We start from the raw sequence: 12,323 nt of genomic DNA on the forward strand, positions 1-12,323 counted from the left end.
TGTGGATGACATGTTAATTGTTAGGCATGATAAGAATATGATCAATAGGTTGAAGAAAGATTTGGCTAGCAAATTTGCAATGAAGGATTTGGGTCCATCACAACAAATATTGGGCATGAATATTATGCGTGACAAGAAAAACAAAAGGTTGTGGTTGTCACAAGAAAAATATATCAAGAAGGTGCTTAACAGGTTTAATATCAAGGATGCCAAGCCAGTTGGTACACCCCTTGCATCCCACTTGAAGTTGAGTACTGAGTTATGTCCTATTGATGACAAGGAGAAGGAAGAAATGAGAAAGACTCCTTATGCTTCAATAGTTGGCAGCTTGATGTATGCCATGGTATGCACACAACCAAACATTGCATATTCAGTGGGAGTAGTGAGCAGGTTCCTTGGCAATCCAGGCAAATAACATTGGCAAGTAGTAAAATGGATTTTGAGGTATCTCAAAGGTACTAGCCATTATTGTTTATGTTTTGTTCATAATGACACTGTGCTTGAAGGATTTACAGATGGAGATATGGCTGGAGACATGGACACCAGAAAGTCCACTACATGTTATTTGTATACATTTGCAGGGGCAACAGTTTCTTGGATGTCAAGGCTACAAAGAATAGTATCTCTCTCTACAACAAAGGCAGAGTACATAACTACAACAGAGGCTTGTAAAGGGATTTTGTGGATGCAACGATTCCTAGTTGAGATAGGAATAAAGCAGGGCAAGTATGTGTTATATTGTGATAGTCATAGTGCCATTCATTTGACGAAAAACCCAACATTTCACTAAAAAACCAAGCACATTGACTTAAGGTACCATTGGATCTGGCATGTGTTGGAGGAATGAAAATTATCCTTGGAAAAGATCCATACACATAAGAACTTTGTTGATATGTTCACTAAGATTCTACCAAGAAATAAACATGAGTTATGTAGAGGTATGGTAGGACTCGATGTGACTTGATTCACAATTCTTCATTTGGCTTCAAGTGGGAGAATGTTAAATGTGAATCCATATGAATCCGACACAGCCGACTCTCCAACACTCAGTCGTCTTTCATCGTCTTCTCTCCACTGGCTACGCTGAAAGTTATCGTCGGCATCGTCTTCAAGCTGTCACTGCCATGCTCACGCCGAACCTACCACACCATCATTTGACTTCTAGATTTCACTATGCAGTCATCAAAACCACATGCAGAATTCTATATCTTCCTTCTTCATCTATAAATTTGTATTTGCCTTGGCGTTATAATCCAAGCAAGGCCAAGGCTTGCAATCTAATAGAAGTTTGTGATTTTGTTCTTCAGTTGTTGTTTATTTATGAGAAAAAGTTTTTCAGCATAAATCACATGATAATACATTTGTCGACGCATTTCGAACCAACGAGTGTGGTTCATTGTCAGGACAAGTTGAAGAATCAAATCATGGCTACATATTAAATAGGGAGAGCAGATCTTCCAACGGCTAGGTTTGACTGAAAAACAACTATATTAGATCAGACTGGACAAACGGCTATAATTGACCAAGAAACGGCTAGATTTGACCATTCAAATTGTTTAATTATAATAATATTATTATGCTAAAACAAATATTATTATAATACCTATCATGTGTTATCTTAAGTAAAAAGTTAACCAGATTTGAGATAACAATACTACATCTAGGGAATATTTACAATAATATTGATTGAAATGTTAACATATAATAATAGATCTAGGGAAAATAACTATTAGTAATTGAAAGGATTTAATATTAACTAAACTAATAATAATTAATATTATATTATTATTATAATAATGTTATAGTATTAATCTTATTGTTGTTTGTTGTTTATCTCTCTTCTATTGTCTCTCTGAGATCGAATTATTCTATGTTGTGTTCCTGATCAGTGATTTTGTCCTCTAAACCGATAAAAAAAATTAATTTTTTTGTAAAATTAAGTATTAAATTTATTTTTTTTAAATGAAAAATTAAAATTTGAGATTCTAATTTTTTTAGTGGTAGATGTATTTAATTTGACTAATTTTATATAGTTTGAAATCAATTTCTGAAAATTAAAAATTATTTTCAAAAATAAAAATAAAAGTAAAATAAATGCTAACCATTTTCATAAATTAATTATCTAATTAAAAAAATTAAACTTGTCAGGTTCATCAATTACTTTTTATTTTATTTTATATATAATCGGGTCTGCACAGATCATCTAAAACATTTACTTTTTATATTATTTATAATCGATTAAAAATCTATATATTATTGTATATGATGGTGCGTGTTTTTTATGTAGCAAGATGGCATCCCTTGGTTACTATCATCCAGGCCATCTTTAAAATTTCAAAACCATTCGTAATTACTTTTTTGAAAGATCTTGGCATGGATTTCGTAATTATTTTCTTAAATTTAGTAATTTTTTAAAGATTTATGAGTTTAAGAGTTGACCATATATATTTTATATTTTATAACCATATTTTTATACAGTATTATTTAAATATTAAATTAATTGAATGTAAGTATATATCGGTGAATATAAAATATTTTCTATTTGTAATTAAAAGTAATTATATATTATTTTTTAAGTTTTATAATTATTGGGCTGAGAGGTGCTCTACAGCTTAATGTGGGTAGATCTTACGTAATGTTTAATATTTAATAAAATTTAATTTAATTAATCTAATGTATGGGGTAGATCTCATGTAAATATATAATGTTTAACATTTGACATTTGACATTTTACGTTTTTAATTTAATGTCGGCTTTATTTAAAAATCAATCTAATTATTATTATATATAAACCCAATATAAATTTAAAATATAAAGAGGTTTAGGAACACTCAAAAAAGAGGTATGGTAGATAAATAAAAATATAAATAAACTAGATGTATGGTAAATAAATAAAATATCTGTCTATATTTACTCCATAAACCTCTTTGTATTTACAAAAATTCAAAAAAGAGGTTTTATTTAGGTGAATCTTATGGGCCAAATACCATGAGACAAATAATTATTTATACCACGGGCCAAATACCATATTTATAAAAGAGGTATGGTAAATAAATAAATATAAAAGAGATATAAAGAGGTATGGTAAATAAACAAAAATATATCAAATAGGATTAGAAATCAACATCTAATTATATACCAAGCCTATGGGCCAAATACCATGGTAAATAAAAGAGTTATGATAAATAAATAAAAATATAAATAAACCAAAAGTATGGTAAATAAATAAAACATATTTTTATATTTACTGCATAAACCTCTTTATACTTACTAAAACTCAAAAAAGAGGTTTTATTTAGGTGAAGCCTATGGGCCAAATACCATGGGCCAAATTATTATTAATACTATTCCAAAAAATGCTATTAACGCAAATATTAATTATTAAATTATTAATATTAATATTATTTACAAAAATTTACAAAAATCCCCTGTTTGGGTACACGGATAGATGTTCAAATACTTATATAATTACATATTCAGATAGTTGTGCAATATAATAACAAAATGACTGTAACTAGGGCTGATCTGCCATTCGCAAAACTTGGTCTATATACGGTCTGTGGTAGTACTGATAGACCTATTCCTGAGTGTGTTCTCAGATTGACCATTCTCCTCGAGGATTCGTTGCCTCTTTCGACAACCTGTCCGCGGTTGCATTGCGTTCCCTGAATATATGAGAGCAAGAAACCATGTCAAAAAGTGATTTTAAATATAATACATCATCCAATATTGTTCTGAGAGAGTAAGTGTGGCATGTGTATGTGCAATTGAACCAATTTATGACCATCTTTGAGTCCCCAAATATCTGTAATTGTCGACAGTTTTTGGTAATGGCAAAGTATAGTAAATGGCGCAGGGTCATAAGCTCCGCATAGTTGTTGGTGCCATTTCCCAGCCCCAAACTGACATGGAAGTAGTGAGAATCCGATTTGTGTAGGATGATGCCACCACCACACCCCAGATCTTGTGCAACACCATCAAAGTATGCCCAGGGGTTCCTTCGATCAATGATTTCCAGTGTAATGTGCCGAGTCCTGATGTTCGATGGCTCCTCTGGGATCTCAAGGTAGTTCGTGCAGATTTTTGGGATGATCAGGTCCCAGTTGATGTATTTCCCATGGAAAATATTGCTATTCCTGCTGATCCAAATGTGCCAGGACACAATCAGCGGCAGATTCCTTGTTTTTGGGGATGAACCATTGTTCCACCAATTGTTCCAAGCAATGGATATGTTTCCCCCAGACCATGTATGCGTTAACTTAAGGATATGTAGGACATGAGTCCAGACATTCTGAGTTGTCGGACAGGCAAGAAAGAGGTGATTGGAGGATTCCTCCTCATTCTTGCAGAGAACGCACCATGTTGGTCCAGAGAAAGCCCGCTTTCTGAGGTTATTTCCCATCGGAATTTTGTCCGCAATAATGTTCCACATTAGCAGTCTGGTGCGGGGAGGGCTCTGAAGTTTCCATAGGTCCCTCCACCAGTTTTCTAGAACATGTGGTTTGTGCCTTGCATGTATAATTATGTATCCCGCCTTTGGGGAATATTTCCCATTCTATGCTAGCCCCCAAATCAACTCATCAGGCTCATCCCTTAATCTGACATGAGATTCGGATAATGCTTGCAAGTATGTCCCCTAGTCCTCGAGCCATCTATCCGGGATGTCTAAAATCTCCCCTGATAACCAAGCTTGCTTGAAAACAAATGTGTTTTGTCGGTCACCAATCTGTGCAAAGAAGAAGATTTCTCTATGATTTAGAAATTCTATCAGGGTCTGTGGAAGTAGATGTGCATTCCCACATCCAATCCATGGATCAACACTGATGGGGGCCTCCTCACCATTACCTATCCGCCAAGTGAGTCCTTCTCTGATTGTGTGGAGGGTATTCAGAACAACCCTCCAAATGACCAAAATGTTCTTTCGGTTCTAGATAGGAAGTCTAATCCAGTTCGACAGTGGAGTCGGCCATATGTATTTTAAGAAGATCACATCGGTCCACAAGATCCTATGTTTCAGGAGCATCCAACCCAGTTTGGCAGCAAGCGCCTGGGCAAAGGCAGATAAATTTTTTAATCCCCACCCGCCCCACTTTTTTGGCAGGGCAATGCTGCTCCATTTTACCCAAGCATATAGCCTCCCCTCTTTGTTTCCTTTCCATAAGAAATTGCAGCAGATTCTCTAAATCCTATGAATGATTCCTTGCGGGATCTAGGCCAGGGACATCCAGTAAACTGGTGTTGCTTCTAGGACCGATTTAATGAGCACCAATCGACCAGCTCTGGAAAGTAGCCGATGGCTCCAGAGATTGAGTCTTCTTTCGATCTTAGTGATCAACCAGATCCAATCCGCTATTTTGTATCCATCTGGTTTTATCCTGAATCCCAGATACTTCAACCCATCCTTAAGGGCCTGAATTTGGAATGGGAAATTTTGCAGAGCGAGGTTGATTTCCTGTTGAGAACATCTAGAAAAGGATAAGGTAGATTTAATCTGGTTGTAATCCATCCCGGTGGTAGAGCTAAAGAGACTCAGAATCCCTGAGAAGGTGATGATGTCTTGAATCCCACCATCCAAGAATATGAGGATGTCGTCTACAAAGAGTAGGTGGGTTAGAGAGCATTGATCTGTAATTTTTAGTCCTTTGAGGTTCCCATCATCCTTCTCTGCGGCAATCCTTCTGTTGAGACCTTCCATAACCAGGAGGAAAAGGAGGGGGAAAAGAGGGCATCCTTGTCTAAGTCCCCTCTCGGCCCGAAAGGAGTGGGAGGCAGAACCGTTGATAAGGATGGCAAAGGAGACTGAATTAATGCAGCACATGATCCATCAGATGAAGGTTGGAGGGAAACCCAGGTGGGTAAGTATCATTTTGATATATAGCCAGCTAACCTTATCAAATGCCTTGGAGAGGTCGATTTTGAGCATCATTCCTTTAAGGTTTTTCATCTTGATGGAGTGAAGAGCCTCTTGTGCAGTTCCAATGGCCTCATGGATTTGCCGGTTTTGTAGGAAGGAAAACTGCTCCGGGGAGATATGCTCCGATAGGATGGGTTTAATGTGGTTGGCTATGATCTTGGCGATGATCTTGTAGAGGCAATTGTAGAGGGATATAGGCCTGAAATCATTAAATGATGAGGGGGAGTCCGATTTGGGGATAAGGGCAATGAATGTGGAGTTGATGGGATCATGTAATCTGCCCTAGACTCGGCATTCTTCTACCACAGCTAGAAGGTCATGTCCAAGAGTGTCGAAAAAAGTAAGGTAAAACTCCACCAGCCAGCCATCTGGACCCGAGCTTCTATCTCTTTTGAACCATTTGAGGGTGCTTTCCAACTCCCCCAAAGTCATAAGTTGAGTGAGGTCCTCCATGCTATCTGGCTTTACAAACCTAGGGAAATGCCCAACAAGACAGATGATATCAAGTAGCATAACACCATGAGGGTATTTGAATAGATTTTTGAAATGCAGGATACCTAAGTTAGAGAGCTGTGCATGAGAGTTGGCCAACCCACCATCCTTCGATGGGAGCTGCCAAATCGTGTTGTTGGCCTTCCTTCCATTTGCAAATTTATGGAAGAATTTTGTGTTGCCATCCCCCGCTTGTAGCCAAATGGCCCTGCTCCTGAGTCTCCAAGTCTCCTCCCAAGCCAAAAGAATCTTGGCTATTTGTGCTTCTAACTCCACTAGCTGCAATTTGGACTCTATGGTGTTATAGCCCCTACCCTGTTCGTCCGTGAGATTGGCTATCAAAGATTCTAACTCAAAGATGGCCCAGTCCCCCTTGTCTTTCTTCCGCTTGGCCCAGTCAATCGAAAGTCGTTTAAGATGGTATAGGTTATTGCAGAACCCGACTGCCTTCCATCTCTTGGCAGGGAGGGGGTGTGAATTCCAGAAGTCCGTGACCATCTTGAGATAGTCAGGGTCCATTAGCCAGGACGAGTTGAACTTATAAGGGCCCCGAGGCTTGGCTAAGGCATCTGCTAATTCCAGGTAAATAGGCGAGTGATTCGATATGCCATTCGAGCCCACCCATTGTCTATAGATGTTTAAAGTGATCAACAACTCTTCATGGATCAGGAAGTGATCCAGTCTTCTTCCCAAGGCAGGCTCTCGAGTTCTTTTGTTATGCTAGGTTGGCAACTTCTTATTCATAGGGACGTCAATGAGGCCTTTCTGATCAAATATGGAGCTCAGCTGATCCGAAAGAGGATCAAGTTGAGAGTGGTGGCCCCATGATTCTTCGTGGCCAATGGAGAGGTTAAGGTCACCTCCAAAAATAGTGATGGGGTTGATCAGTGGCCCATCCAGAAGATGATTCCAGAAATCCAATCTATTTTGATAGGGAGCATAAATATGAATGATACGGATCTATTTGCCCAGAGTTGTAGTGAAGAGATCCATTCCAAGGAAACCGAGGCCTCCCCAAGATGCGATCACTCTAATGGTTCTAGGATTTATCCCAAAGGCAAAGCCCCCAGATCTGCCAACTGCATCCATGGCTTGAAAATGCCATCGAGGTAGTATACTCAGGAGTATTTTAACAGTTTGTTCAGAGGACCCCAAAGTTTCTTGTAGGAATATAATATCATAGGGTTTGCATGATATGAGTCTCTTGGGAGCCAGTTTCTTTTGAGGGTTGGCCAGGCCTTTGCAGTTGAAGGAGATCCATTTCATCGGGAAACCGTGGAGGGGGAGTCTGCTGCTCTAAGCACCCATTCAATTGTGTTTTGACAGCCTTGGGCAATGTCAACCTTGGCAATTTTAATAGCTTTGGCGAGTTTGGAGGGACGCCCTCTAGCATGCTTATGATTGGAGGGGGCGTGGATGATACCCAGTCCCAGAGAATCAGGTGTGGAAGGCCTGATATTAATATTATTATTAAATCTAATATTCATATTAATATATTATAATATTAATATTATTAAATTTAATAACTTTGGATTAATACAATATTAAGTTTGTTATATTATAATATATATTAATATAGAATGATATATATTAACTCTAGATATATATGGGAGGGAAGAACAAAAGCATAGAGTGATAGAGATGGAGAGATAGGGGGAGTGACAAGGGAGATATGGAGATAAACTGAAGGATAGGGGATAGGAGGAATGAAGAGAGAGAGAGGGAGAGGAGTGAGTGAGGTAGAGAAGGGTAAGAGAGGGAGATGGAGACACAAATATGGAGAGGGGAGAGAGAGGGAGATAATGAGAGGATTGGAGGGCAGAGAGAGGGAGATAATGAGAGGATTGGAGGGTAGAAAGAGAGAGAGAGATGGGGGAAAAGAGAGGGAGGTAGGAGAGAAAGGGAGAGAGAGGAGGAGAGAGGGAGGGATAGAGAGATGGAGTTGGAGGGGGAGAGAGGGAGGGAAGAAGAAATACATAGAGAGTGAGAAGTGGAGAGAGAGAGGGAGTGACAAGGGAGAGATGGAGAGAGAGTGTGTATGTTTAGGGGTGAGATAAAGAGACAAAGAAGGAGAGATAGAGAGAAGGAGGGAGAGAATGAGAGAGGGAGGGATATAGTAACATAGTTGGAGAGAGAGAGAGAGAGAGTGATGAGGGAAGAGAGAGGGAGGTAGGAGAGATAGGAAGAGCAAGAGGCAAGACTTGAGAGGGAGGAGGAGAGTGATGGAGAAAGAGAGAGGATTGGAGGGGAAAGGGGGAGAGAGAGAGAGAGAGAGAGACAGATAGATGGTGTAACATTGCCTCCTCTCACATCTACCCATTTTCACCGACTTATCTGGGGTAAGCATGAGATGAGCGGTTTCTATGATATGACTTAACCTCCTAGATGATCTTAAGGAAATGGATTCAACACAACAAGACTTTACTGACTCCCCTTAGGTTCCACAGGACCCCAAGGAATAACCCAACCCCTCCAGGTGTTCAATCCCTAATGCAACTCACCTTTTCCCTGACCTAGAGCCCCAGACGCTCCCTTGACAAGGCCTCCATACGACTACGAGTTCCCAGTCTCTCCCATAGGTCTGCATCAGTGCGAATGTGGCCTTTTTCTACCAGTATCATGCCATCGATTACGAGAATTAAGGCTACTTTCTAGGGATGGGGTTAAGCCTCTGCCAAAAATCCATAAAACTTTCAGAACTCATAAAAGACATGAAGACAATGCTTGTAAACCAAAAATTGGAACCAGGACTTAACCTAACCATCCCCAACCTGGATTGACATTTTGTCAAACACTTGGTAGATATGCAACCTACAGGTCATGAATGCAAGTATGAACATAAGGGACTGAAAAATTATCTAAGGTTTAACAATAAGGGTCTCTACATTCTCACATTAGCTGTCATAACATCAATTACATCTTGCATTCATTATTTATTCAGTTATGAGTGAAAACATGAAAAGAGCCATGACTAAGAACTATCATATAACCATACTTATAACTATCATATAACTAGATAAATAACCATAAGAGAACTACCGTTAAAGCCACATAATAACCAATACATTTCATTACTAAATGCAAGAGAAATTTAGTTTTTATTAACCATAGGCAATTACCAACTGGGTTCGGGACTTCCACGAACCACCCGACCGTAGATTGGCTGAACCATATCTTTCTTTCAACCAATCATCCCCATGCCATATTCTAAGCATGAATGTGGGATCTCATGGGATAAACCAATCCATAAAAAAACAAGGGAATCCAGAGGTTAAACCACCTCCACCCTCATGATACCGTGATCATAGCTAAACCGGTGATGAGATCACAAAACCAAATCAAGCTTGGATGCCTCTGAATTTATTCACCATCATTGAGGAATTTTCCTGTCTCCACCCTCAGGCTTTACCGTGTACCCTGCCATTACCGGTTAAGGGATTCCTAGGCCTTTGGGAATTTTCCTGAGACCACCTCACCCCAGATTCCAAAACCATCTGGAAATCCAAAGCTCAAACCGAGAACAATCCCATCACACCATGGCTATCTGGAAATGGAAAGGCCATGCTAGAATCCACTGGAAAATCCCAACAAAATCCATGCTAGTGACAACAAAAGAACCATCTACCAACATGCACATACCATGCATGTCAAAACCAGCTTGATTACTTTCTTTCTCCTCTTGAGACAATGTCTAGATATATTGACTTGTTTATCATGGTCACATGGACTGTTACGATTATTGGATAGCTGCATAGTACATGTAACGACGAAGCATTGGACAAATGAAGTCGCTCGCCTCAATTTGTTCAAGTGTTATTTTTTTGTTTGGTACAATTCAGTAATCATTATCTACTCCATTGAAAAGTATATATCAGACTTGTACCAACAATATTTAGTCACATTTATAAATTGATTTTGTATTATAATTTTACGCCTCCTCTCATCTGTGAATGCATAAAGCTAATTCATCACTATGAGGAAATGCATGAAACTCACACATCACCATGGTCAAACTACACAACTATTTTTTTATTAATTGTGATGTAATTTAGGGTCATGAGAGATAAAAAAATTAGTTAAAACAATGAAGGGATCCGTGTTATGTTAAGTTGTATCTTTGTTATTTTCTATTAACTTGATAGCTTTGACAACTTCTTATCAATTTTGAAAGAGATCAGTTACCTATTTACATAAGTTTCCTCAAATATGCTTCTTCCAAAGGTAGAATTATGAGCAATTGTTTAGCATTATTAGTCTTTTTGACTTGATGTAAGAAGGAAAATAATTATAGTAATTATGCATATAACAACAATGCATATGATTTATGTTTGGAAATTTAATTGGGAAAATAATAGTTAACAATTTTGAAGCTTTTTAAGTACATGTAATCCGTGGGATCTAATATTACGGACTATCAAAATCATGTGCCCCACACAATCATTATTGACCTAACAACTTTGACTATTTCATTGAGACAAGTTTAAACCACCATTCTCCCTTTAAAATTGATATCTAAAACTTATGTTGTCATTATCCTGGCCTTCATACACATTCACACCAAGTGCTCTCATAATGCTACTTCATCATAACCAACATCCTAATTTGGTTTCCATGTACATTAGCTTTGGTCTTTAACTCTCATTTACTTGCTAAACTAGTGATCCCAAGTCATCTCTAGGTGAGTCATCCATACACTGCTCTCAACAACTTTGTGTCTTGACCAAACAATATATTTCTTTCTTGACTAATAAATCAACAAACAATAAATTTATTATTATCTTATGGTTGAAAAGAAAGCAATATCCTTGACTTAAACACACCAAACATGTACCTTGGCTAGGTGAGTCTTACCTTCAACTCTAACACATTAGAATGGAAAACCCAAACTTTTAAAAGTCTTCATCATATATAATCTATAGGCTCTAATACCATGGGCTACCAAAACCATGAGTCTAAAACTACCTTTATTGACTTAACAAATTTGACTTTTTCAAAAAATCAAATTTAACATAATATTTCATTACACAAATGCCTTATTTCACAATATGAATTTTTGTTTCATTTTATGATGAAGTACAAAAAACATAAATAACTTGTTTCATGTGTCATGAAATTTTTGGTTGCATAGCCTAGTTTATGGAAAGAAGGTTCAAGGTTCGGTCTGCTAGCTTCAATAATATTTTGTAGGAGTTAGGACTTGGAGATATGACGGGTAATACATAAATAGAATAACAAAACAACAATATTTTATTAAATCATATGTCTATTTGAAACACACATGACCTCGAGGATAATGATGCCTACACAACTCCAACTCACTCCTATGTTGGAAACTAACACATTCTAGAACATGACTTGAAAATGTCACAATCCTACACAACTCCAACTCACTCCTATGTTGAAAACTAACACATTTTAGAACATGACTTGAAACTGTCACAATCTAGAATCTTGATTTCTCCATTATCTCTAACACTCCCCTTAATGGAGAAATAAATTATTTACCACACCTAATTTGTCTTCCTTTATCACACATGATCCTCTTAATTAGCAATGTTTATGTATGGTTCAACTTGGCATGTTCATCATACTTCTATGATTGTTAACACTCAAATAAAGGAACAACTATCCACAAAGATGCATGAGTACTTCACTGTTGCAAATGCCCGTTTACTAGGATGCCCTTCATGAACATGATTCATTCAATCATTTTATCTTCATACATGTACTTGTACCTTTAATCTCCCCAACATCATCATCATCTTTTGTTCTTTCTAATTACCTGTAACCATGCTTCGGGTTTTGTTGGCTTACTCTCAACCATGTTATGGGTTTTCTTTGCTAACCCTCAAATCAACACTACAAAGTGGTATTTGGCTTACCACAAACCTGCACTTACAAAATCGTTTTAAGATTA

The 12,323-nt window shown here is 37.7% G+C and overlaps 1 protein-coding gene across 1 annotated transcript; it reads right to left on the bottom strand.

The window, feature by feature from the left end:
• Positions 1-3,595: 3,595 nt before the first annotated feature.
• LOC149218965 (uncharacterized) lies at positions 3,596-4,432 on the bottom strand. Its single transcript, XM_089386675.1, has one exon. It carries the CDS (start codon positions 4,430-4,432, stop codon positions 3,596-3,598), a length of 837 nt encoding a protein of 278 aa, XP_089242801.1.
• Positions 4,433-12,323: the final 7,891 nt, after the last annotated feature.

Source organism: Pinus tabuliformis, chromosome Q (genome assembly GCF_031772625.1).
Source record: "Pinus tabuliformis cultivar Carrire ecotype Pingquan chromosome Q, CPIR1, whole genome shotgun sequence".
Taxonomy (NCBI): Eukaryota; Viridiplantae; Streptophyta; class Pinopsida; order Pinales; family Pinaceae; genus Pinus; species Pinus tabuliformis.

What these genes read in the sequence shown, in the direction of transcription:
- LOC149218965 (XM_089386675.1), bottom strand. Translation starts at nt 4,432, where the DNA reads ATGTGGAACATTATTGCGGACAAAATTCCGATGGGAAATAACCTCAGA.